The sequence below is a fragment of the Microcaecilia unicolor genome, chromosome 9 (genome assembly GCF_901765095.1).
Source record: "Microcaecilia unicolor chromosome 9, aMicUni1.1, whole genome shotgun sequence".
Lineage (NCBI taxonomy): Eukaryota > Metazoa > Chordata > Amphibia > Gymnophiona > Siphonopidae > Microcaecilia > Microcaecilia unicolor.
The window spans coordinates 68,404,185-68,431,183 of NC_044039.1; the positions used below are offsets into that span (position 1 = coordinate 68,404,185).

General features: G+C 44.0%; 1 protein-coding gene across 1 annotated transcript; it reads right to left on the reverse strand.

The window, feature by feature from the left end:
* Positions 1-1,203: 1,203 nt before the first annotated feature.
* Positions 1,204-9,075, reverse strand: PKDREJ (polycystin family receptor for egg jelly). The gene has a single exon (XM_030215068.1). It carries the CDS (start codon positions 9,073-9,075, stop codon positions 1,204-1,206), a length of 7,872 nt encoding a protein of 2,623 aa, XP_030070928.1.
* Between the last annotated feature and the right edge of the window lie 17,924 nt (positions 9,076-26,999).

Consider the following 26,999-nt stretch of genomic DNA (forward strand, 5'->3'; position numbering starts at 1 on the left):
AGCTATAAGCAAAAGCAGTTTTGATTTCCCCATTCAGGGAGTAAGACAGCCATCAAGAGAACAACAGCCATTAAGGAAAGTGCACATCAGAGACTTTTTTAATTTGTATGAAGTCTTTATTGAACATTTCTCAAAACAGTATCAGAAAATACAGCACTCCAGAACAAGTAAGTCATAACATAACTGATCAGCAAGATCCTTTTCTTTTTTACGTGCTGGCTGACTGGCTTCCCCTCCTAGGGAAGGAAATTTACGTGCAAATGAGCAGCTCATTTGCATGTGATTTCCTTCATGCATGCCCTTCCCTTATCGATTCGCTAAGGGATCGGTAAGGGAAGGACTACTGTCATGGAGCTGGCTGGCATAGAGGCTGGCAAAAAATGTTTTAAAGTTTTTTTTTGGGTGGGAGGGGGTTGGTGATCACTGGGGGAGTATGGGGAGGTCATCCCCGATTCCTTCCGGTGGTCATCTGGTCAGTTTGGGCACCTTTTTGAGACTTGGTCATGAAAATAAATAGACCAAGTAAAACCGGCCAAATGCTCATCGCCGGTTTTCTTTTTTCCATTATCAGCTGAAGCCGGCCATCTCATAAGCACGTCCCGCCTTCGCTACCCTGCTGACACACCCCCTTGACGTTTGGCTGCCTCCGCGACGGAATGCCGACGAGTGTGTCCAAAAATCGGGTTTCGATTATACCGATTGGCCGGTTTTAGGAGATGGCCGGCCATCTCCCGATTTGTGTCGGAAGATCGCCAGCAATCTCTCTTGAAAATAAGCCTACATGTTAACCAGCAAATGGGCCAAAGCATTCCTATCAATAAAATCACCAGTTAACTCTACTATTGCTTTGCTGTCCTGCTTGCAATTATTTCAGAGGTCAGTATTTGGCCCTCTGTCTGAAAGAAAACAAAGGGATTCCTGCCTCATTTCAATACTCAACAATAACTGCAGATCTTTGGGGCAAATGTATTTTCTTATAAAGACAATAAAAGAGCTGTTGTAAAAGCTACTTTCTTTAGCCTTACCTTTAAAAAATAAGCCACATTTTGGACTGGAACATAAAAGCACATAATAGCACATCAGTTTTCTTGCAAGGTTTTTTACCAAATCAATTTTTTATTTTTTATATGTGTATGCATGTGTGTGTACATATATAGAGAGGAGGGGGGAAAGAGATGTATATATAAGAACAACATTCATCACTCAAATAAGAAGATAAACCATTTTCTTTCCATTTACTACTTTGGTTTTGAGTCCTAAGGCTTGCTGTCCTTCTCTCCCAGGTTGTCCATAAAGAATGCTATTTAACATATCTGGGTCACTTTTTGATGGCATCCTGTTTGTTATAACAGACCAAATTTTTTTCAGCTTATTAACTAAAAAAACAATCACCTCAGCTTCATCTGATGGTTCTTCATATACAGGTTGTTTCATCTCATCATAAGCTGAAATAATTACTGCTTGAAATAAATTTATCACAACACAGATCATCACAAACATAAAAGAAGAAAGATATAAGCCACTAAGAAGTTTGTTATGTTCAAAGACAGTGTCTCTGAAAGCAGAGACACAATAGGATAATACAGTCTGTGCTGAGTGAATTAAACTATTGTGACTCCATTCATGTTGACCAAACACTAAATAACCAAAAGACATGTATGCAACAAAGTACACCGTAACCACTAATGCCATGGAACAAATACCAGGAAGAGCTGCCAAGACAGATTTCTGTGCCAGTCGTACATCGTAGAAAAATCGAGCATATCTGAGTGTCTTTGAAACAGTAAAGAAGGCCAAAAATCCAATAGTTATCTTTAATATCTCATCTACATGAGAAACAATATGAAAAGGAGTGAATTTCTTAGGACGACTTGTGAAATAATTGAGTAAATCAATTGCCAACTTAAATTTGACAATTTGAAGAAAAACTGCTATGAAAAATGCTAATTTCAGTCCAAAATTAATTAAATTGGAAATATTTTTAATATAATCTTTCTTCTGCTCACATATAATATAAATCTCATCAACAATATATATTATGAGAAAAGCCACAAACGCTATATAAATACAAATATCAATTTTATCTTGATGTTCTAAAATTGGCAGTGTAAAAGCATGCACTGATAACCGTTTGCTTGTCAGTCCCAAATTAGTTATTTCAAATACAACTGAAACAGTGCAAAATAAATGCACATCTGCATTAAATGTAGTTAATTCTATTATCACTGCCCATGTCTCTTCATCAAGCCATTGGCTTGTCTGAAGTTCACGTAATCTTTCCACTGATTTTGCTAATGTTTCATCAGGAAAAAAATAGACTGTATATCCGCCTGAGCTATAAATGTGTAACTCCCCATATGAATAGTAGATCCATGGAAACATGCTATACTCATAAGTAAATCCTTCAGTTTTTGTGTCATCAGCTAGCATACTGGCAGCGGAAGGTGGTTTCCAGAAGGTGCTATAGTTATGCCTGTCTTCATGGTCAACCTCATACTGATGAAGACAATGGCCTTTACCAATGACTAACTTGTAAGCATAGCTACTAGTACTAAAGCAAGCTTTCTTACCATGTTTAGATCTCACTTGTCTCACTCTAGGTAAACCAATAATCTTTGACCAACTGTCAGCAAGAAAGGTTGGTTGGTTTCTATTGTGAATCAAAGGCAAAAACACATCATTTATCCACACATAAATATGATCTAGTTTTTCAACATTTGATATATTTGTGATGAACTGGTGGTGAATAGCTCGATTGTAATGAAAGACATTGGTATTATCAATAGAATAGGCAAGGTTTAATACAAGTGCTAAAAAGGTAAAATGGCTGGCGATCCTCTTAAAGAAAACCAAAGCTTTGCCATTAATTTCATTTCTTTTCTTCATGATTGTAATTTCATCCAATTTTAATGGCTGATACTGTTTGCTGTTTCTGAGCTTGACAAGCTCGTAATGCAACTCCCTCCTTTCATCTGCATCATTAGTGACCTCACTCAACTTAATTTCAAGAAAATTATATTTGCTTTTCCAAAGAACATCTTTACAGTATTTCAGAAAAAATGATGTGACTGCTGATATGATAATAATTTTAGCTATTTGAATAAAGAAAATACTCTGAAAAAATGAGGAAACAGATGCCAAAAGCCACTCCATTGATGTCTGATATCCATAAGATAAGCCATACAAAATAATTAAAAATGCTGAAAGTCCTGATATTATTGCAATTGAACTCCAAGCTATATAAACACACCACCAAGACAAAACTGTCTCTCTTTTTCTATGAAAAGAAAGATCCCAATTTCTTTCATGTTCTTTGTTGGCAGGTATATGCTTTTCTGGCCCATTATATTTAACTGATGAAGTTTCTTTCTCAGACACATTACTGAGAGTACTTGCTTCTTGATCATCAGCAATGTCTATCGTATCAGCCATATCTTCAGAAATAATACAGTTATTGGGCTTTTTTCTGTGTCGACTATGTGTTTTAGAAACAATGGGAACATAAGCTGAAAACTGTTCTGCGCCTGAAGTTAAAATGATTTCTTGAGCACCGTCTTCTGTAGCACCTTCCTCAATATACCATTTTTGTAATCGCTCCTTCCAGTCCCTGGGTTCTGCATATGTCAGCCAGAAAGGCTTTCCTTTTGTTCTGAAGTCTGATGGAATGTTTTCTGAAAATGCTGATTCCTTCTGTGAATATTTGAACAAAGAACAAACAAGTAATTGCACAGGAACTGTAACTAAAGCTGCTTCTAGTCCTCTCATTATTGACCTCAGATATCGCAACTCTACAATCTCTTCATTGTCATCTTCTTTGTCAACATTATACAATACAATATTAGTGAGTAAGCTGCTCATCAAAATCGCTAAACAGCATGACAATCGTTGAAGTCTATTAAATGAACCTGCTATAACAGGAGCAAAAACTGAAAACCATAGATGATTGTCTTCCAGGTTTCTGGCAGTATCTATTTGGAAAAAGTCCATTTTTGACAACGGTACATCTGTATTTGCAACAGAAAATGTTCTATTTATTAAACCATCACCCTCATCAATAGCAAGCCATTTTCTGCACATGAAGTACCATATTTTTTTAGAATCTATGTGTTCCAATTTTACTCTACTTAAGAACCAACCCGGAGATTCTCCTCTGTTATTATGCCAGATACTGATTAAATAAATATCCCCTAACTGATACTTGGTAGTTAACAAGAAAGTATCTAATGCTCCACGGCGAAAGGCTTGATGGCCAGGAACCTTCATAAGATGCACTTGACTTTCACCAGCTGTACCTATCAATTTTATAAAAATGTCTGCAGTTGTCCCTGCTCCAAAACGGCTTCCTGTGTAAAAAGTAACTAAGTAGCACACTTTATCAAAAGGATCATTGTCTGATAATATTACAACTTGATCCTTGCTTATTCTATCAGTTTCATCCTTTTTCATTGCCCAGATTGCCAACAAGGTATATATTGTAAATATAGTAAGAACAGTTGCAAGAGTCACTGCATTATGCTGTAATGAAGCTAACTGAGCCTTCCTAAAATCTACTGGATTAGGGACCACAATAACTCTTGCAGCAAAAAATTTCTGATACCTTTGTTGAAGAAGTACATTACTTCCTGATTTTTCTGTTAAAGGTCGTAGTTTCTTACATATGCAATGAATTTTTGTTCTGTCTATAAGTGGGCCAACATGGCAACTACCTTCATTCCACCTCTCTGAAAGTCCTTCAAAATCTATACAGGCAGCATTAAAAACTGAAATTTTAATTAATTTATTGGTGGCTCTGCCTACAGAATAATTGGCTTCCAAACTAACTGTAATATTCCATATAGATCCTTGTTGTAATAATGATTTTAATGGAAGATTAATAATGTAGGGATCCCAGGTTGCATTCTTAGCATTTTGAACATGTGTTTTGTTGTTAGGGACATGATAATATGCTAATGGAGAATTGCTGGTTATATTAAATCCTCTGTAAACAAAAACATTGAAGGCAATTTTTAATTTAGTAAAAATCTGTATAAACCATTCTATTGATTTTTGAATATCCACTTGTAAACCAAATTCACCTTTTGCAATTCCAGCATGTTTTTTGTCAGGCCCCAGAGTAATACGAAAAATTGGACTTATATTCCTTCTGACAATAACCATTTCAGATATTTCCGGAGTAAGGTCTGTTAAGTTTCCATCAGCCTTGGTAACTGCCATCTGGAATCCACCAACTACTGTTGCAATATTTTCACCTTTTTCTAACCAAGGCAAGGGATTTTCCACAAATTTATAAACAATGGTGGACACAACAGCATCTACTGGTAAAAGGTCCCCATTATTTTGCAGTGTTGGATAGAAACAATTGTTGCAGTCATGCTTGGTTAAGAATGAGTCAACCACATCCCACTTTTCATCTTTTATCAAATCAGAGTTCCAGTTAAAAGTTTCCATGTCTGTCTCATTTTCTCCAGGAACTTTCCCATAGGAGACCATTTCAGCAACTATTTCCATTACTGCCAAGGTTTGTTTAAGTACATTAGTAATTTCTGATGCCTCTGCCCTGTTCACTTTGTTAATTTTTGAAAGAGAAACATTCATAATATTGGACAGGGCAGTTAGTATAGCAGTACTCAAACGCTCTGTTTCTTCTGAACCTATCATTTCTTTTCTAAATGAGTTTAAAGAAATACTTGCTTCTTTTACTTTTTCAACTGCTAATTTTAGAGCCTTTGTGTTTATTTCTTTGACATCCTTGGTGATTTCAGAAATGCATGTGACAATCTGATTAATTCCCAAAATGTTGCTGGCACTTATGCTCATGGACTCATTCAGAAGATTCTTTCGTAACTCAGTTCTGCTCATGCGAAGGGGATCATCAGATACATCAGCAACCTTATTATTTAAAACTGAAGCTATCATAAAGATTGTGTTCCCTAGTTTTAAAAAATCTCCCGTTTCCAGGTAAGTTTTCATTGGGGTATCAGACCTATTGGCTATGCCAATCAATTCATTCAACACAACATCCTGTGGTTTATGGCTTGTTAAATCTTTCACCGTTGCAATCAAAGTTATTTGAGTAAAAGAATCAAGAAAATCATACACTTGAACATACACATTCAGTTTATAATTTTCAGATGCTATGCCTGTAGGAAGAAGAATGGGATGAGTCTTAGCCAGATATCCAAAATATACTATTGTACCTAATGTGGTTTCCTGCAAAGAACTTATGTTGCTTGACTGATCTGCACCTGCCAAAATTTTATATGAAAGAGGCAAGTTTTGATCAGTAAATCCACTACAGCTCACTATAAATGAAGTCATTAATGCAATACCATAGGCAGGATTGATGTTGCATGTACCAGCCCTTGGAGGAGCATTTACATAAAATGAATACTTAAGTATTGATGGAGCACCAGTCCACGTTGTAACTCTGAGTATAAGAATGTATGATCTCTCTGTAATAGGTAGGAAAGTCAGAGCACGAATAGACATATACGCAATGGATCTTCCAGTTGATGTTTGGGATCCCCAATCAAAGTCTAGTTCCTCTTCCTGCCCAATATTATTTCGAAGAAATAGTGACCATTCATATTCTGGTCTACTGGTTTTACTGCAATCTAAGCATTTGCCAGATAAAGTAAATCGTTCTGTTGGAATCAAAACTGGATTACAATTTTCTATGCATGTAATACTTATTGCAGGTGGAGATCCTGGAATCACACTTACAGTTTGGTCAGCATAAGCCATTTTGATTCCCTTCTTTACAACCAAGCGAAAATAATAAATTCGGTTACCTTGAAGTGTTTCAGGCATAACTGTTTGGACAGGACCATCAAAGCTTAACCATTTCAAGTCAACCTGATCAGGATGACAGGTTTCATTTACTAAAAATGTCATATTTGTATAGGCAGATACATTTTTTGAACAGTACCAAGTATACAAAAGTCCATCTGATGGATTAAGTGAATCTGGATCAGCAGATAATTCTCCATTGATATTCCATGTGACACTGAACCCTACTGTCCTAAACAATCCTCCTAAAATGGTTGCAGAAAGGTCACTCTCTTGAACTTCCACAATTACTGAATCTGATCTATAAAGAAAACTCTCTTCATCATCAGAAGTTACAATACTAATTGAGACATTGAACACATAGAATCCATAATCTAAAGCAAATTTTGGAACATATAAAGTACATTCCTTTGTTATTGAGATTTTTGGTACATTCAGAGGTGTATTCCAGTCTGGAGTTGTTAACTTATCAGAAACATTAAAGATTTTCCAAAGTAATGTAACATTTTGTGCAGATGAGCAATTAAGGATCAAAGAAGCATATACATTTAGATGCAACCCTTTCTTGGTTGTTATAATGGGAACAGGAAGATTTGGTTTTTGTATACATAGATATTTTATTTCACAGGGTATTTTATAAGAATACACAGACGTTTCTATGGTCTTAGAAGCATAAGTACTGACATTCACTTTTAAAACAACTGGTTTAAGCCCACTTTTAGTAAAGTTAACTCGGAAAACAAATCCTGCATAAAGTTTAGGATTAAAATTTAAGACAGTTCCAGGAATGAAGGCAGCTGCATTGGGAGCCAAGTCACCATAGGTGAAAGTTCTTTTTTCAAAAAGATATGCTTTCTTTGCACCATAGACCTCCAGGCCAAAACTCCATTCACACTGTAACATCGGATGCTGTAACGGAACAAACCATACTATATATATCTCTGTAAATAAAACAGATGGACCACTGTTATAAAAATGAACTTCGATGTCCATATCTGATAGTGATCTGTAGACAGCTCCTCTATGATTCAAATATAGATGTGTATTAAAATTGTAAAAAGCTGTGGTCTCAACATCTATCTGAAACAAATAAGTAAGACTTTTCTGTTGATAAAATATATAATGTGCACTAACACCTTTTTTTTCTTCTCTGGAGTAATAGAGTCCATTGCTACTGCTGAAATAGTAAGTACTACTCTGGGCTGTTTTTAAATTCAGAGTAATATATTGTAGCTTTCTATCCAGAGTAAGCCCCAAAACCCCACGGGAAAACGATAGGTCCCCAACCAAGTTTCCAAACTCGCTAACATTGACCAAGAAGTGCATCTTCGCAATCATATTCCCATCTGTTTTGACAGCGGAGGTACAGAAATCGGTCCTGACTGCATACTTGTTGACCGCCACGGTCCATCGGCCCAGGTTCTTGGTATCAACCAGGTGGTAGGCCACGGTTCTACCGGTTAGTCGATGGGCACTCCAGGACAGGTTGAGGGCCTGGGTCAGACTCAGGCGGTCAGAGGAGGCGCTAAAGACGTGCAGAAGAGCAGGTTCCACCTCGAGGGAGACACTGAGGTCTACCAGAGACCTCTTGTCGATGGTGAGGGAGGCAAGGTAGGCACCGGCCTTCGTGTAGGTCACGTTGACCTGGTAGTTGTAGTAGGAGGCGCAGGTGGTTCGCAAGCCCGCTGTCGGGTAGGCGGCCTCTGCAATCTCCGTGTGATAGTTGCTAGGAATGACGATGACGGGTGTGCCCGGATCCTTCGAAAACTGGTAGCGCCAGCCTGAGCTCTTCATGTGGGCGCACCATCCGAACTGTACCACCTGAAACTCGTAGAGAGGTGGCCGCGGCGCCACAATGAAGAGCCGAACGTCCTGCTCGGCCACCAGCACGGTAAAGGCCTGGTGCAGGCAAGCCGGGATGGGGCAGCTACGCGAGAAGCACTGCACAGTGACCAAGCTGCGGCCCCTGGGCAGCGCGATTAGCTCGTTACCGGTCCACAGCGACGTGTTGCGGAACCAAGCCCGGTCCCGCGACCAGATACAAGTGGGAGGCTCAGCAGCGCCCTCTTCTGGCGTCAACATTGGCGACGGGTTGTACCACAGTTGGACTTCGACGTCCCACAGACAAGAGGACCAGATGCCGCTGTCCTCCCTCGTGTACACCCGCTCCTCGGGGGCCGAGCATGTAATCACCAACGGCGGTGGCTTCACTACCTGCGCCAGGCTCAGCAGGCTGCTGGCTACCAGCATTGGGAAAAAGGAGAAGCCGAGGGCGCCCAGACGCATGGCTGGGGATGGTGTATTTCGGGCTCCTTCAGCCTGGTCCTGCACAGTTGCAGGTCGCGCGCCTGCCGTCTTCCGTTTCCGCGCGTCCTCACTTGTAACGGATGTATTGTGCTGCACGCGCAACACCGGGCTGTCTGCTTCGGGAGTCCCACGGTCAGCGTGTCAGGGCCGTGCCTAGGGTCTCTGGCGCCCCCTGCAGACTATCAGTTGGCGCCCCCCCCCCCCCCGTGAAAATGATCAGGCCCCCCCCCCCATGAAAATGATCGCTCACCACTTGCCACACTGAAAGGAATTGTCAGCAATATTCTTCGAAACAAATTGGTATACATTGCAAAATAAGATAGCAGATGTAAATTCTCAAAGTGGACATATTCCAAATGCTAAAATGAAAATAAAATGATTTTTTTCTACCTTTGTTGTCTGGTGACTTTCTTTTTTCAATCATGCTGGTCCAGTATCTGATTCTGCTGCTATCTGTCCTCTTAACTCCATTTCCAGGGCTTCCTTTCCATTTATTTCTTTACTTTTCTCCTTTCTTCTTCATTTCTTGCTCTATATCCATTTCCAGCAATTTCTCCTCTCTCCCTGGGTCCTGCCCTCCCATCCATGTCCATTCTTGTCCCTCTCTGCCCTTCCCTCCTCCATCCATAGCCAGCAATCCTCCTCTCTCCCCTCCCCTCCATTTCCAGCAATTTGTCCTCTCCCTGGGCCCCCATGTCCATCCTTGTCCCTCTCTGCCCTTCCCTCCTCCATCCATAGCCAGCAATCCTCTCTCCCCTCCCCTTCCAGCAATTTGTCCTCTCCCTGGGCCCTGCCCTCCCATCGATGCCTCTCTGCCCTCCCATCCATGCCTCTCTGCCCTTCCCTCCGCGCCCTGGGGCCTTTAAATCTTTACTTCCGGTCGCAGCAGCGTCAGTGAAAGCGGAGCGCTGCCGACGTCTCCCTTCCCTTTGCGCTCTTGGTTCCCTCAGTGTCCGCCTTCTTCTGACGTCAGAAGAAGGTGGGACACTGAGGGAACCAACGAGTGCAAGGGAAGGGAGACGTCGGCAGCAGTGGCGTAGCTAGGGTAGTTGACACCCGGGGCCGGTCATTTTTTTAACACCCCCCCCCCCAAATCCAGTACTAGGCATACCGAGAATACAAAACACTCACGACCTATAGAGCAATTTTACCATACCATAAGCAGTCGTTTCTACGAGTCACACAAGGAAAAGGAAAGCATCTTAAGCACTACAGTGAGCACTAGAACATCAATTCACCTATTGTAAAACGAAACCAGACAGAATAGTACAGATCGTCGATCCTGCACAGTCAATGCCAACTGAAAGCCATGTCTTTTTCACAAACACAGATACACCCTAATCCACTATAGAATAAGTAATCATAAACTTTCTATTTAGACAAAAATTAAACTGAACCCCCGATGCCAGACTCTGCATACAATGCAACACCACAGAAACAGAAAATGTCTCCTAGTACTCTGCAAAATATAAAGACAGCAGATGTAAATTTGAAAAAAACTAACAAAAATGAATCACCACTTTACAAATTAACAAATAGAAATAAAACAAATACAGAAAATAAAATAATACCATTTTATTGGACTAATACATTTAGCTTCCAGAGGCCAAAATCTCCTTCCTCAGGTCAATACAGTATAGTGCTGTTACAGTATCCTATCCTGATCTGAGGAAGGGGGTTTTGTTCTCTGAAAGTTAAGTCAAAATGTATTAAAATTAGTCCAATAAAAAGATTACCTTATTTACATGTTCTATTTATAAACATTTATTAACACAGCTAAAATACTATATCCTAAAGCAAAATAATAAAAATATATATTTACAGTTTGTTGTCTTTGGTTTCTGCTTTCCTCATCTTCTTTTCACCGTCTTCCTTCCATCCAGCATCTGTCTTCGCTCTCTCTCTCTCTCTCTGCCATCCAGTGTCTGCCCTCTCTAATGTCCCTTCCATCCACATCTGCCCTCTATTTCTGCCCCTTCCATCCACCATCTGCCCCAGTCTGCAATCTCTCTCTCCCCCTTCCATCCACCATCTGCCCTCTCTCTCTCCTTTCCCTCCAGCATTTGCCCTCTATCTCTGCCCCTTCCATCCACTGTCTGCTCTTTCACTCCCTTCTATCCACTGTCTGCCCTTTCTCTCTGCTCCTTCGATTCACCATTTGCCCTCTCTCTTTCCCCCTCCCATCCATTCAGGGTCTGCCCTCCCTCTCTCTCCCCCTTCCATCCAGGATCTATCCCCCCTCTCTCAATGCCCCCTCTTTTCGGCTCCCAGTTCCCACCTGCGGCTGCCCCTAGTTCCAGATCCATTGATTCTCCCATCCACCCCTGCCCCAGGCATGACCCCATTCTCCCTCCTGCTCACTTTTCAGACCCCAGTTCCAGCTCCATGCCCCTTCTCCCATCTGTCTCCCACCCAGTCCCTTCTGCCCATCCGAGTCCCCCTCACCCCATCTGTCTCCCACCCAGTCCCTTCTGCTATCCAAGTGCCCCCACCCTCACCCCATCTGTCTCCCACCCAGTCCCTTCTGCCCATCCGAGTCCCCCTCACCCCATCTGGCTCCCACCCAGTCCCTTCTGCTATCCAAGTGCCCCCCACCCTCACCCCATCTGTCTCCCACCCAGTCCCTTCTGCCCATCCGAGTCCCCCTCACCCCATCTGTCTCCCACCCAGTCCCTTCTGCTATCCGAGTCCCCCCCACCTTCACCCCATCTGTCCCCCACCCTGCCTCGTCTTCTCCCTGCCACCCGGTCTTTAAAAAGAAATTGCCGACGCGATAGGGAGCGCAGCACCTCGTGTGCAAGTAAAAGAAGCGGATCCGATCATCTCATTGGGCCTTCCTTCACTGTCCCGCCCTAGAGGAAATAGGAAGTTGCGTCAGAGGAGGGCGGGACAGTGAGGGAAGGCCCAATGAGATGATCGGATCCGCTTCTTTTACTTGCACACGAGGTGCTGCGCTCGCTATTCGCGTCGGCAATTTATTTTTAAAGGGCTGGTGCGGGGGGGGGGGGTGCCAGGAAGAAGAGCAGCGGGAGCGGCGGCACCCCCCTTTCTGATGACACCCGGGGCGGACCGCCCCCACCGCCCCGCCCTTGCTTCGCCATTGGTCGGCAGCGCTTTCACTGACGCTGCTGCGACCGAGGTAAAAGATTTAAAGGCCTTGGCGGCGCGGGGCGAGGGTAAGCACCGCGTCAGCGCCCTCCAGAGGTGGGCGCCCCCCTGTGGCGCTTACCTCGCGTACCGCATCGGCACGGCCCTGCAGCGTGTTATTGCTTTTTTTTTCTTCACCTCCTACACCTCATAACTCATTCTCTTCCTAGTACTCTAGTTCAAGGGTAGCGGGGGCCCTAGAGAACCCTTAAGCGAAGCTGCTGTTCAACACTTATAAACACCACACAACTTCCTCTCCACCCAAACGTATCCCAAATCCAGAAACGTTTACCTTTGACTCTCCCCCACTTCCGAGGAGCTTGTGCAAGAACATTAGGCAGAAACTCTAGGCAAACCTTTTCTTATGCTCCCTCTTCTCCATGGCACCACTGCAGCCACACATGCCCAGAAATCTCGTAGTGTAGGGGGCAAAACTTGCACTGCCACTGAACTTGATTTGCACTGTTTACTCTATTTGGACTTTTGTGGACTTTTGCACTAGCAGGATTTTCTATTTGGACCTTGCATTCACACTTGCACCTTTGCTTTGTACCAAAACCTCAGCTTTTATATAATGAGCCTAGACTAAAACCTAAAACTGTGCAGTTTGGATTTTTACTAGTAATATCTATTTGTTAACCAGCAGCTAGATAACAAGTTGTAGTAGTCAGCAATTTAGGTTTGTAAGGAAGGCAGCTGGCTCTGCCAGTGCAGTCTCGTGATCCATGCATAGAGGCTGTATTGTGTGAATGTGCTGGAACACTGCAATAAGTTACATTTCTTGCAAAGTAACAATTTCTATGAAAGCTATGAAACTGACGTATCTTTTCTCTGTGAGAACTACAGAACTACTAATGTATTGCGCATGTGCATGTGTATGTGTGATGTATGGTGTGCTTTATGCGCATGACCACTAATTTGTATAAGAACGAGTGTCAGGTGACGCTCGGCACGCAGTATCCTGAGTCTGAACTTAGTACTGTGACAGCTAGCTAATAAAAGTTGCCTTGCTTTGGAAGTCAGTGTCTCGGCCTTCTGATTTACTTGCTAATTAGTCCTGTTTCAGTAGCATCATCAAGTGTTGCCAGATGGCGAAAAGTTTTCCAGTCCAAAACCAGCCCAAATATAGCCCAGTATTAATATAAATATTAATAAGGTCAATATGAATATTGATTTTATTTTTTATTGCACTTGTATCCCACATTTTCCCACCTATTTGCAGGCTCAATCAATGTGGCTTACAAAAACCTGTCATGGCATCACCATTTCAGGGTAAGAGATACATTTAGTGGTATAAAGATATCAATGATAACAGGCTAACAGTCGATCTGATCAAGCAGTTACAGAAAGAAGATGATCAAAGTAAGGGAGGATTGTCCATGTGTTGTAGTTGGTTATGGATTCTCGAGGTAGGCTTTGGTAAAGAGATATGTTTTCAATGATTTGTGAAAGTTTGTTATTTCGTTAATTGTTTTCAAGTGGTTTGGAAGAGTATTCCACATCTGCGTGCTCTTGTAGGAAAAGCTGGACGTGTGTGTTTGTATTTTAATCCTTTGCAGCTAGGAAAGTGTAGATTAAGGAAAGTGCGGGCAGATCTTTTGGCATTTCTGGGTGAGGTCAATATGAATATTAATAAGGTTGATAATATTGATATTGTAATTTATTTATTTGTTGCATTTGTATCCCACACAGTGGCGTACCAAGGGGGGGGCGGTGGGTGCGTTCTGCCCCGGGTGCCAGTGGGTGGGGGGTGCTCCGCTCCCGCCGCCTCCCGTGGCCGTTCCCGCGGTGCCGCACATTAAAAAAAAACGGCGAAGCAGCGTCGCAGGCAGCGCCTCGTGCCCTGCTTGTAAAAAAAAAAATCAAATCTCCTCCTTCCTTCTCCTCCTCGTCTTGACGTCGACTCGGGCCTTCCAATCAATTTGATTGGAAGGCCCGAGTCGACGTCAAGACGAGGAGAAGGAAGGAGATTTGATTTTTTTTTTTACAAGCAGGGCACGAGGCGCTGCCTGCGACGCTGCTTCGCCGGTGGGGAAGGAGAGGGGCAAAAGGGACTCGGGTGGGGGTGTTCAGAGGGGAGAAGGGGACTGGGGTGGGGGTCTCAGACAGGGGAGGGGAGAAGGGGACTGGGGTGGGGATCTCAGAGGGGAGAAGGGGAGGGGAGAAGGGGACTGGGGTGGGGGTGTTCAGAGGGGAAAAGGGGAGGGGAGAAGGGAACTGGGGTGGGGGTCTCAGATGGGGGAAGGGGAGGGGAGAAGGGGACTGGGGTGGGGATCTCAGACAGGGGAGGGGGAGAGGAGAAGGGGACTGGGGTGGGGATCTCAGACAGGGGAGAAGGGGACTGGGGTGGGGGTGTTCAGAGGGGAAAAGGGGAGGGGAGAAGGGGACTGGGGTGGGGATCTCAGGGGAGGGGAGAAGGGGACTGGGGTGGGGATCTCAGAGGGGAGAAGGGGACTGGGGTGGGGGTCTCAGACAGGGGAGGGGAGAAGGGGACTGGGGTGGGGATCTCAGAGGGGAGAAGGGGAGGGGAGAAGGGGACTGGGGTGGGGGTGTTCAGAGAGGAAAGGGGGAGGGGAGAAGGGGACTGGGGTGGGGGTCTCAGACGGGGGAAGGGGAGGGGAGAAGGGGACTGGGGTGGGGATCTCAGACAGGGGAGGGGGAGAGGAGAAGGGGACTGGGGATCTCAGACAGGGGAGAAGGGGACTGGGGTGGGGGTGTTCAGAGGGGAAAAGGAGAGGGGAGAAGGGTACTGGGGTGGGGATCTCAGACAGGGGAGGGGAGAAGGGGACTGGGGTGGGGGTCTCAGACAGGGCAGGGGAGAAGGGGACTGGGGTGGGGGTGTTCAGAGGGGAGAAGGGGACTGGGGTGGGGATCTCAGACAGGGGAGGGGGAGAGGAGAAGGGGACTGGGATGGGGATGGGGATGTCAGACAGGGGAGAAGGGGACTGGGGTGGGGGTGTTCAGAGGTGAAAAGGGGAGTGGAGAAGGGGACGGGTGGGGATCTCAGACAGGGGAGGGGAGAAGGGGACTGGGGTGGGGATCTCAGACAGGGGAGAAGGGGACTGGGGTGGGGGTGTTCAGAGGGGAAAAGGGGAGGGGAGAAGGGGACTGGGCTGGGGATCTCAGAGGGGAGGGGAGAAGGGGACTGGGGTGGGGGTGTTCAGAGGAGAGAAGGGGAGGGGAGAAGGGGACTGGGGTGGGGGTGTTCAGAGGGGAGAAGGGGGCTGGAACTGGGGGCTGAAAAAAGGAGCAGAGAGAGAGAGGAGACAGATCCTAGATGGAAGGGGGAGCGAGAGGGAGGGCAGACCCTGGATGGATGGGAGAGGGAGGGCAAATGGTGGATTGAAGGGGCAAAGAGAAAGGGCAGGCAGTGGATGGAAGGGACGGCAGAGAGGGCTGACACTGGATGGCAGAGAGAGAGAGAGAGAGAGTGAAGACAGATGCTGGATGGAAGGAAGACGGTGAAAAGAAGATGAGGAAAGCAGAAACCAGAGACAACAAACTGTAAATAAAATATATTTTTTTATTTTTTTTGCTTTAGGATAAAGTATTGTAGATATGTTAAATGTTTATAATAGAACATGTAAATAAGGTAATCTTTTTATTGGACTAATTTTAATACATTTTGACTAACTTTCGGAGAACAAAACCCCCTTCCTCAGGTCAGGATAGGATACTGTAACAGCACTATACTGTACTGACCCGAGGACTGAGGTTTTGGCCTCTGAAAGCTAAATGTATTAGTCCAATAAAATGGTATTATTTTACTTTCTATATTTGTTTTATTTCTATTTGTTAATTTGTAAAGTGGTGATTGGTACTTGTTAGTTTTTTTCAAATTTACATCTGCTGTCTTTATATTTTGCACAGTACTAGGGGACAGTTTCTGTTTCTGTCGTGTTGCATTGTATGCTGAGTCTGGCATCGGGGGTTCAGTTTAATTTTTGTCTAAATAGAAAGTTTATGATTACTTATTCTATAGTGGAATAGGGTGTATCTGTGTTTGTGAAAAAGACATGGCTTTCAGTTGGCATAGACTGTGCAGGATCTACGATCTGTACTATTCTGTCTGGTTTCATTTTACAATAGGTGAATTGATGTTCTAGTGCTCACTGTAGTGTTTAAGATGCTTTCCTTTTCCTTGTGTGACTCGTAGAAATGACTGCTTATGGTATGGTAGAATTGCTCTATAGGTCCTGAGTGTTTTGTATTCTCGGCATGCCTAGTACTGGATTTGGGGGGGGGGGGGGGGTGTTAAAAAATGACCGGCCCCGGGTGTCAACTACCCTAGGTACGCCACTGATCCCACATTTTCCCACCTATTTGCAGGCTCAATGTGGCTTACATAGTGCCGTAATGGCGATTGCCATTTCTGGATTAAGAAGTACATACAGAGTGGTAATTGTAATCAGCAGCATAAACATCATAATCATAAGCAGCATAACCATCAGGGAGTCTATAACCGGCCCCTCAAAATGGCACAATGATTTACAATTTAAAACCAAGCACTACTCTGATGAAAAACCAATACGTCCTTTCTCTGTGTACATCCATATGTTGTAAAAGCCCACAATGGCATGTGTACACAGGAAGGTCAAAAAAATGCTACCAACAAACCAACAGCATTTATTGCAATCACCCTCAGCCCCCTCCCTAGGCTAGCAAACACCCTTTCTTAAAAACTGGACTCTTGTCATGGCACAAAGTACTCGGGCTAATTAGATTGTAAGCTCTGTCGAGCAGGGACTGTCTCTTCATGTTCAAGTGTACAGCACTGCGTACGTCTAGTAGCGCTTTAGAAATGATAAGTAGCAGTAGTAATTAAAGCCAGGCTCTGCAGCCCACAAATTACAAACAAAACTTTATACAGTCACCAAAGCCATTTCAACGTGTATGCATGTGTGTAAATGAATGTTTTCATGGAGGCGAATGTCTTTAAGCAATTGTGGAAGAGGGAAGTTATCCCATATCCCATAGGTTGGCACTTGGTTTTCGAACGTTCCTGTGAGCTAATTGGCTAGTGTCTCCTGTCAATCAAGTCACACTACAGTCCGTTTGATCTCTGCACTTCCGCTATACAGATTTTGGGGGAGGGAGAGGAGAAATGAAAAAACTTTCATGTCTTCCCGGGTTTTTAATAGAATATTAGAATTCATATAAAGCCCATGTAGCCATCCTCAAATGTTCCTATCTATACTGTTCAGTGACTTAACAGCGCTTCTTTACGTCATATTTCACATTATTCTGCGACCTATAAAAAGTCAATTTTCAGAAAAGACTTTAACGTTACCTAGCATAAAATGTCCAGAAGCGATACGACAGCTGAACTGCACCACAGAGCAAAACCAAGTAAAATGCACAGGTGTAGCTATTCCGGTCGCGGTGACTATTGGGACTTTCAATACTCTTTATGTAAGATAAAGAGAATAGAAAAGTTTTGAAAATAAACTAAAAGCTGTTCTTGCATTTAATAACAATGCTGTAAGGAAAAAAAACAGCCACTGATTTTCTAGTAAAACCCACAAAAGATACCCAGCAAGAAAGATTTCCATCCTCCTTAGCCAGACAGCGTGGCAAGACACAAGGAAAGACAGTCTGCCACACTTCCGGCTGCTTCCCAAGCAATAAGAATAAAGCACAGAACGCCCCTCAGCTTGAAATGAGTCTGCAGAGTAAAGCATGCGAGCCACAAATATGCTCGAAAAACCGCAGCAGTCGGTGCCTCTCACACAAATTTACAACAGGATGATCTCCTCCAACGCCGTGCAGGTTGCTAACCAAAGGTGATCACTTCCTGCTTTGCCTTCCATTACTTCATACAAGCACCCCCCAAAATCACAGCATGCATAGATGCCACCAGCCAAGCTGGCAGTACGGCACACATCAGCATGCACCCGCCTCCCCCGTGCACAACTTCCTCGGAATCTTTACCAGCTTGGATAAGCAGATCGAGCTGGTTGATGGGCCCCTCGTGCAGCGACGTTGCCATGTTTATCCCACACCTTCTGCTTCACATTGAGTTTGCAGCAAGCAGGGGAGGTTAGAGGGCAGGGAGAGCACAGCACAGACCTCCTACGGGCTTCATGTCCGCCAAGGCAAAGTTCAAGCCACCTACATGCCTGGCCCTCCCCTGTCCCCGGCGTGACTCGTGAGCGATCTTGTATCCATCTGCAGTGGACTGGAAGCGCCCATGCAGCGTGCTGCAGGCATTTAAAAGAAGCCTGCCTCCATGGGGCTGCTATTGGTCCAATTGGACCAATAGAAGCCCCGCAGGAAAACTACCCAACCCTCAAGCGCGGCGGCAAAAATATGAATTCTATGTTCTTTCTGAAATCTGAAATTGCATATTTAAATAAATGATTTTTCAAATAAAAATGTTATAGATACCTCTCTTCAAAAAGGGGTTAATGACATAACTGGATGGCCAACAAATAGTTATAATATTTATTTTAAACATTATATTGTTGAACTTAATTTAGAAATATCGGAGTATCCACCTTGGGGGGTGGGCAGCACTCGAGAAAAAGATCTAGGTGTCGTTGTAGATATGTAACAAGAAATAATTTATACTTGGGGATATTGCTCCAGAGCACTCACTAATATTTATAATTTTTAAAATATATTTTAGTTATTTCTCCACCAATTATCTATTAAGATAATAATATTCGCAATTGCAAGAATAAAAGGAATTAAGTATATTTATTGGACTACGTTAACCTGCCTTACCAGGTTTAAGAACATATGTAAAGAACAGACCATATATTTAGCTTCAAAAGGAGTTTATTTATAATACAATTGCAGCGAGAGGTGGTTCTTACAGAGAATCTGTGCTAAAGCTAGGCAACAGGTTTAAATCAAAAGTTATAAGTTACTTACAAGTCCTTGTTACAAAGCATGAGCAGCATGAGGTAAGCATGTGGTTGCAGGAGGAAGGAGAGTCTCTGTAGCAGTGGCAGGGAGATGATCAGGGCTGCAGCAGCGTAGGAGAGATCTGAGAGCTGTGTGGAACAACTTCTGCCTTTTATACATTGATCTCATGAACCTCAGCACTTGCTTCCTGGTTTGCACTGGATAATTTGCAAGGCATTATGGTTAAAGTAGTCTGTTCACATGATCACATTTAAGTCTTTCCTTTCTGCACATGTCCTGGCATCTTCCTGTCTGATAGCTGATGGGAGGGGGCAGGTGTTTTGTTTATGGTTTCCTCTGAAGCCTTTGTCTGCAATGGCTTCTCCAGACTTTCGGTCTCCTTGTATCTTTGATCTTTGGAGATGTCTTGGTGATCCACCCAGTCAGCTTTTGTTACCAGTCCTTGTTAGGTCTTTTAGGTAGGAGGGCAGAGGAAGTTATATCTCTATGAAGCCAGTACCTTTTGTCTCTGTTAAGTGTTTGTAATTGACTAACCCTGCTATCAGAAATTCCCAGGAAAAGGGGGGGGAAGAGGGACTTGACATGAAAGCCAGTTTCATTGCTGCAGTTTCAATACGTTTTTAAAGCTGTATATTTATATTGGTATATCTGATTCAGCATAATCAATAATTATGCTACATATATTTCAATAATCCTGACAATTAAACTGATATCATGACACATATCATAACAGATATATGCTGAAATCTTCTGCACAGTGAGCGGCAGAGGCCAAAAAAACAAACAGGATGCTAGGAATTATTAGGAAAGGGATGGTGACTAAGACTATAATGCCTCTGTATCGCTCCATGGTGTGACTGCACCTTGAGTATTGCATTCAGTTCTAGTCACCGTATCTCAAAAAAGATATAGCGGAATTAGAAAAAGAGATGAATGAGGAGAGATATGATTGAGGTCTACAAAATCCTGAGTGGTGTAGAATGAGTAGAAGCAAATCAATTTTTTACTCATTTGAAAAGTACAAAGACAAGGGGACACTCAAGGAAGTTACATGGAAATACTTTTAAAACAAATAGGAGGAAATATTTTTTCACTCAACGAACAGTTAAGCTCTGGAACTCTTTGCCGGAGGATGTCGGCTAGCATATCTATGTTTAAAAAAGATTTGGTCAAGTTCCTGGAGGAAAAGTGCCATTGAGAAAGACATGGCGAAGCAACTGTTTGCCCTGGGATTTGTGTTAATCTGCTCGTGAGCCCTTGTGCCTAGACCGAAACTTAGGAAGGACCTTGGCCAAGGCTTAGGGTAGACCAAACAGGCGCTAAGCAATACCACAGCCACAAAGCCCCGCACACTCAGAATAATCAACAAGCACCACCAGAAAAGGGAGATAGACCACTCAGGTGGGCCTCATGGCCGAACTGGCACCCACTCATACAGAGTCCAAGCGTACGTGCCTCACAGCCGAACTGGAACCGAGTCATACACTAGGGATGGGAAAAGAACAACAAGGGGTCCCAAAAGGGACTGGAGCTCATGCAACGCACACAGCACTAGCTAGTGACACAAGGGAAGGGTGACAGACAAAAAGCTGGCAGGTACAGACTACAACCAGAGAGAGAGAATGCAAACAAAGGCTACACAGAAGCACAGGTAGCAGAGGCCAAAGCCCACAGGGAAAAAGGGAAAGCTGAGGACAGAATGGGACACGGTAGACACGGACTCTACAAGAGCAAAGCTCCATAGGAGTGGCAGAACAGGGAAAAACAGGCTCAAGGAAAAGGATGCTCTCAAATAAAGACAGGAAAGAAGCAGGCACACAAGAGTACCGAAAGGGATAAGGCAGACACCAGAGAAAGGCTGCCTAGCAGAGGCAGGGCTTACAGAAGGCAATACCAAGCTCTGCACATAAAGTGTTAACATTGAGGAAAGGGAAACATAAACAGGACCGATTACAACAGACAGAGAAGCTAACTAACAGATTACAACGGACAGAGAGGCTGCCAACAGAGGCAGGACTTACAGAAGGCAAATACCAAGCTCTGCACAAAAAGGGTTAATATCGAGGAAAGGGGAACTAAACAAACAAAGCAGGGACGAGCTTACCACAGATAACACCAGAGGACTGACACAGGTGCAGTGTAGTGAAGCAGTCAAGCACACGCTGGTAACAACCAGCACACACAGAAACCACAAGCAGCAAGAAGAGTAAGCAAACTCCAACGAATACGCACATAGTGTGCAGAAGCACAGACTGAGAGATGGAAACAGGCTCAGCTGACAGGAATCAACGCTAAAGCATAGGCTGTAGGGAGAGGTAAGTTTAAATAGATCTGACTTCTGACATCTGTTGCTTCAGACGTCAGCTCAATCCCTGACAGGCCAATCAGTAGCGAGTCCCAGTCATTCCCCTGCCTGTCTCAGCAGAATCATAACAATTTGTAGCATGGAATGTTGCCACAATTTGGGTTTCTGCTAAGTACTTGTGACCTGGATTGGCCACTGTTGGAAACAGGATACTGGCTAGATTGACCATTGTTCTGACCCAGTATGGCTACTCTTATGTTCTTATGAAGACAATAACAAAATAGAAAAATACAGCAAAGAAAGAAAACCAGGTAAAATACTAGTCTTCAGGATTTCTTGTGGGTTAGGAGCCTCTTTTTGGCAATTTTTCCACATATGCACATGAGAATTAAGCAGTATAGTTATCATTTTTACAAACAACAGCATACAAAGACATTTTCGCCTAGCAGTTTTCAAAAATATTCATGAATAATGTTGCTTTGCATGCTTTTGCATCACGGCAGCTAAATTTGCATAAACCTTTACATGTCATGTTCATATGTATCTGTGAATAATATAATGGGTTTTGAAAACTATGCTACAGGTGACACTTCCCCTATTAAAAGTGCCTGAGGTGGAGAAAGAAGATGAACAGTTTAAAGCTGAGGGATGGTTCCAAAAATTCTAAATGTTTTCATTTAAGTCTAAAAGAAGAGTGATGGTTAGAGCAAGCAGAAGGTAGTAGAAAAACTTCCAGGTACAAATAATAATAATAATAAACTGTGACCAAACAGCTGGATGTGGGAGGGGCGCTTGATGTGGTATACTTGGATTTCAGCAAAGCCTTTGACACGGTTCCGCACAGGCGACTGATAAATAAATTGAGTCCCCTTGGTGTGGGACCTAGAGTAACTGATTGGGTAAAAAATTGGTTGAATGGTAGGAGACAGAGGGTGGTGGTAAATGGAGCTTGCTCTGAAGAAAAGGAGGTCGTCAGTGGAGTACCGCAGGGATCGGTCCTAGGACCTGCTCTTTTTAACGTCTTTGTGATCGATATTGCGGAAGGGTTTTCTGGTAAGGTTTGTCTCTTTGAGGATGATACTAAACTCTGCAACAGGGTGGACACCCTGGAGGGTGTGAATGACATGAGGAAGGACCTAGCAAAGCTGGAGGAATGGACCGATATTTGGCAACTAAGGTTTAATCCCAAAAAATGCAGGGTCATGCACTTGGGTCACAAATATCCGAGGGAACGGTACAGTATAGGGGGAGTAGTGCTTCAGTGTGTGAAGGAAGAGCGGGACTTGGGGGTGATTGTGTCTGACGACCTTAAAGCTTTCAAACAGGTCAAAAAAGCGATGGCCAAAGCCAGAAGGATGCTTGGGTTCATAAAGAGAGGCATGACCAGCAGGAAAAAGGAGGTGATAGTGCCGTGTATAAGTCTCTGGTGAGGCCTCATTCGGAGTACTGCGGAAAGATATAAACAGGATGGAGTCGGTCCAGAGGGCGGCTATGAAATTAGTAAGCGGTCTTGAATGCAAAAATGATAGGGACAGGCTTATGAACCTCAACATGCATATGCTGGAAGAGAGGAGGGAGAGAGGAGACATAATAGAAACGTTTATCTCAAGGGCATTTATGTACAGGAAGAGAGCCTTTTTGAAATGAAGGAGAGCTCTGATATGAGGGGGCATACGACAAAGTTGAGAGGGAATAAGCTTAGGAGCAACCTGAGGAAGTATTATTTCACAGAAAGGGTGGTGGAGGCGTGGAATGGCCTCCCGGTGGAGGTGGTGGAGTCGAGGACTGTTCCAGAGTTTAAAAAGGCATGAGATAAGCATGTGGGATCGCTTAGGAACAGGAAGAATTAGGGGTTACAGAGGATAGGCAGACTGGATGGGTCATATGGCCTTTATCTGCTGACATGTTTCTATAAAGAAAGCTGGAATAGAAACAAATGAATCTGTACAGCAGTGGAAGCCATTTGAGCTGGATTAAATACTTTTTCCATTTAAGCCCACTATGAATGATAGCTTCATAGAAATTTAGGTGAATAAATTTGAGGCGGTTGAGCAGGGAATGAAGTTAATAGAGTTCAGTTAGCATCATTTTTTTTTTTCATTTCTAGCCTACCAATTAACTAGGTGGGTTACAATAAAAGCATACACAATTTCAAATAACAACACTGCAGCTATAGACAAACCTGCTCATGTTCTACAGTTCACAAATTCTGCTGCTTAAATCTCAAGACAGAAATGCTTGAGAAAACATAGTAACACTAGTGCAACAAAGCCCGTTTTGTAAAAAATGAAACGGGCCCTAGGAAGGCTCTCATCTAAGCAATTTCTCCTCTCTCCCCTGCCTTCCTTTCCATGTGCAGGGATTCTTCCCTCCCCTCCCATCCCCTCCGTGTCCCGCAATTCTGCCTTCCCCTCCATGTCCAGTGATTCTCCTCTGCCCTGCCCTCCCATCCATGTCCTGTGATTTTCCACTTGCCTCCCATCCTTTCCATGCCCAGCGATTCTCCTCTGCCCTGCCCTCCCATGCGTATCCCGTAATTCTCTCCTCTCCTCCCATTCCATCCATGTCCATTGATTCTCCTCTGCCCTGCCTTCCCCTTGATGTCCCGTGATTCTGTCCTCCCCTCCATGTCCAACGATTGTCCTGTGCCCTGCCCTCCCATCCATGTCCTGCGATTCTCCCCTCCCCTCCTTGTCCCGCGATTTTGGCCTCCCCTCCATGTCCAGCGATTCTCCTCTGCCCTGCCCTACCCTACCCTCCCATCCATGTCCTGCGATTGTCCCCTCACCTCCCATCCCATCAAAATCCAGCGATTCGCTTCTGCCCTGCCCTCCCCTCCCATCCATGTGCAGCGATTCTCCCCTCCCCTCCCCTCCATGGCCAATGACTGTTTCCTTCCTGCCACCCTGCCTGTAAGAAGTTTATCTTATCTCAGATCACAGCAGCAGCAGGCAGGTTGATCTTGCGTCACCTCCAGCATTCCATGCAGGCAGGTTGGGCTTGCGTCACCTCCATCATTCCGTTGCCTTCACTTGGGTTCGTAAAATCCTGGCGTCAGCTCACCTCCAGCGTTCCCTTCCCTCTCTGTGTCCCGCCCTCCTCTGATGTCATTTCATCTTTACACAAGGGCGAGACAGAGGGAAGGGAACGCTGGAGGCGAGCTGATGTCAGGATGTTACGAACCCAGCCAGCCAGCCAGCCAGCCAGCCAGAGAACCTTGAGGTACAAATTATTATATAGATAGTAAATTATAGTAAGTGGAGGAGTGGCCTAGTGGTTAGGGTGGTGGACTCTGGTCCTGGGGAACTGAGGAACTGAGTTTGATTCCCACTTCAGGCACAGGCAGCTCCTTGTGACTCTGGGCATGTCACTTAACCCTCCATTGCCCCAGGTACAAATACGTACCCATATACAATATGTAAGCCGCATTGAGCCTGCCATGAGTGGGAAAGCACAGGGTACAAATGTAACAAAAATAAATAAAATAAAGATCTGCATGGTCCATCCAGTCTGCCCAACAGTCAGACTCTTGATCAAGTCATGATTAAACCAACAATGAATGTGATATTGTATTTTATTTTGCTCACACCTTTCAGTATATAAAATTGTTGATCATTGTCTCTCTTTGGCATTTCTGGGTCAGAGACCGTAGAACATATCTCTTTAAAGTTGTTTAAGCCTGGACAATTCTGTAACTAGGCACAAATCCCTTGGTAATTTGTTACACAGTAAGGGATCAACCAAAAAAATAAATTTTCCTTAGTGTCAGAATAATGCAATTTCGCTTTCTGTGAATTTCTTTATTAGGTGACTGACTATCACGTAGCAGTTGATATTTTATGTAGATACCTTTATTGGATTCTACCAGATAAATAAATTGATATTATCTAATCTAGGTTATGGAGGGATCACCACTAGTAGGGGAATATTTGAAGAAATTCCTGCTAGGGTATTCTGAATATCCATGGTTAGGCACTAAAATGTTATTTAACTGGCTAGGAGCTGTTAAGTAGTTTTGAATATCGGCCAGGTAATTAACTGGATCTCCATGGAATGTTGCTTTTATTATATCACCACATGTTTTCAGCTGGCTGGTGTTAGACATTTAGATGGTTTGTTTACAGGATAAATAATAAACTGAGGAGCTGATATTCAGACTAAAGGTAGGGTTACCATATGGCTCCAGAAAAAGGAGGACAGATTGAGCCAGTCTGGGTTTTACTTCCATTGCTTTCAATGGAAGCAAAACCTGGACTGGAGTAAGCCAGGCTGCTACCCACAGTCAGCACTGAGCCCGGATACTCAATGCCGGGCCATTTCTGATGATCAGCATTGAATATTCAGTTTACTTTTGGCCAGGTTAAACTTTACCGGTGAAGTTGATATTCAGCATTTGGCTGGTTAAGTTTAAATCGGCCAAATACAGGCCTGCTATTTCGGCAGCCCAATTTGGCTGCCAAACTTAGCTGGTGATACGCTGAATTTTTAATCAAAATAATTGTCAGAACTGCTCCCACAGAAAGTAATGTGGCAACTGGTGGCAGTGCTTCACCCAAGAGAAAAAAGAATTACATTGAATTCTGGAAACCGGTGATGAGTGCAGTTCTATAGTATTTGATTTTGTGTGCTTTTGGAGGTCATTATGAGCATCTGTGGTAGCTTTTTGACTCTTTCTGAGCGATTTTCAGCCAACGCCAGGTAGCATGCTTTCCAACCGACGCTGGCGCTCACCCCGGATATTCAATGCCAGGCCGTTTCCAGCAACCAGCATTGAATATCCTGGGGGGGGGGGGGGTGTTGGCTGGCTCTAACTTAACTGGCTAAGTGAATATTCAGCACTGGTCAGTTAAGTTAATAATGAACAAAGCTAGGACTGCTATTTATGTGGTCCGTTTTGCCCGCTAAACTTAGCCGCCCTCTTCAGTCAACTGAAACAGCCCTTGCTAAAGTCTCCAATGACCCATTCCTGGCCAGATCCAAAGGTCTGTATTCTATCCTCATTCTGCTCTATCTGCTGCTTTTGACACTGTTGATCACCACCTACTCCTTGATACGCTGTCCTCACTTGGATTTCAGGGCTCTGTTCTTTCCTGGTTTCCTTCTTATCTCTCCCATCACACTTTTAGTGTATACTCTTGTGGATCCTCCTCCACTTCTATCCCACTATCAGTTGGTGTACCTCAGGGCTCTGTCTTGGGACCTCTTCTTTTCTCCATCTATACTTCTTCCCTTGGTGCTCTGATATCATCCCATGGTTTTCAGTATCACATTTGTGCTGAAGACTTCACTTCTCCACACCAGAAATTTCAGCAGGAATCCAGGCCCAAGTATCAGGCTGCCTGTCTGACATTGCTGCCTGGATGTCTCATTGCCATCTGAAACTAAACATGACCAAGACTGAGCTTCTTATCTTTCCCCCTAAACCCACCTTTCCTCTTCCCCCATTCTCTATTTCTGTGGATAACACTCTCAACCCCCCTGTCTCATTAGCTTGTAATCTTGGGACATCTTTGACTCCTCTCTCTCTCTCTCTCTCTCTCTTTCTCTGCACATATATAACAGACTGCTAAAACCTGTCATT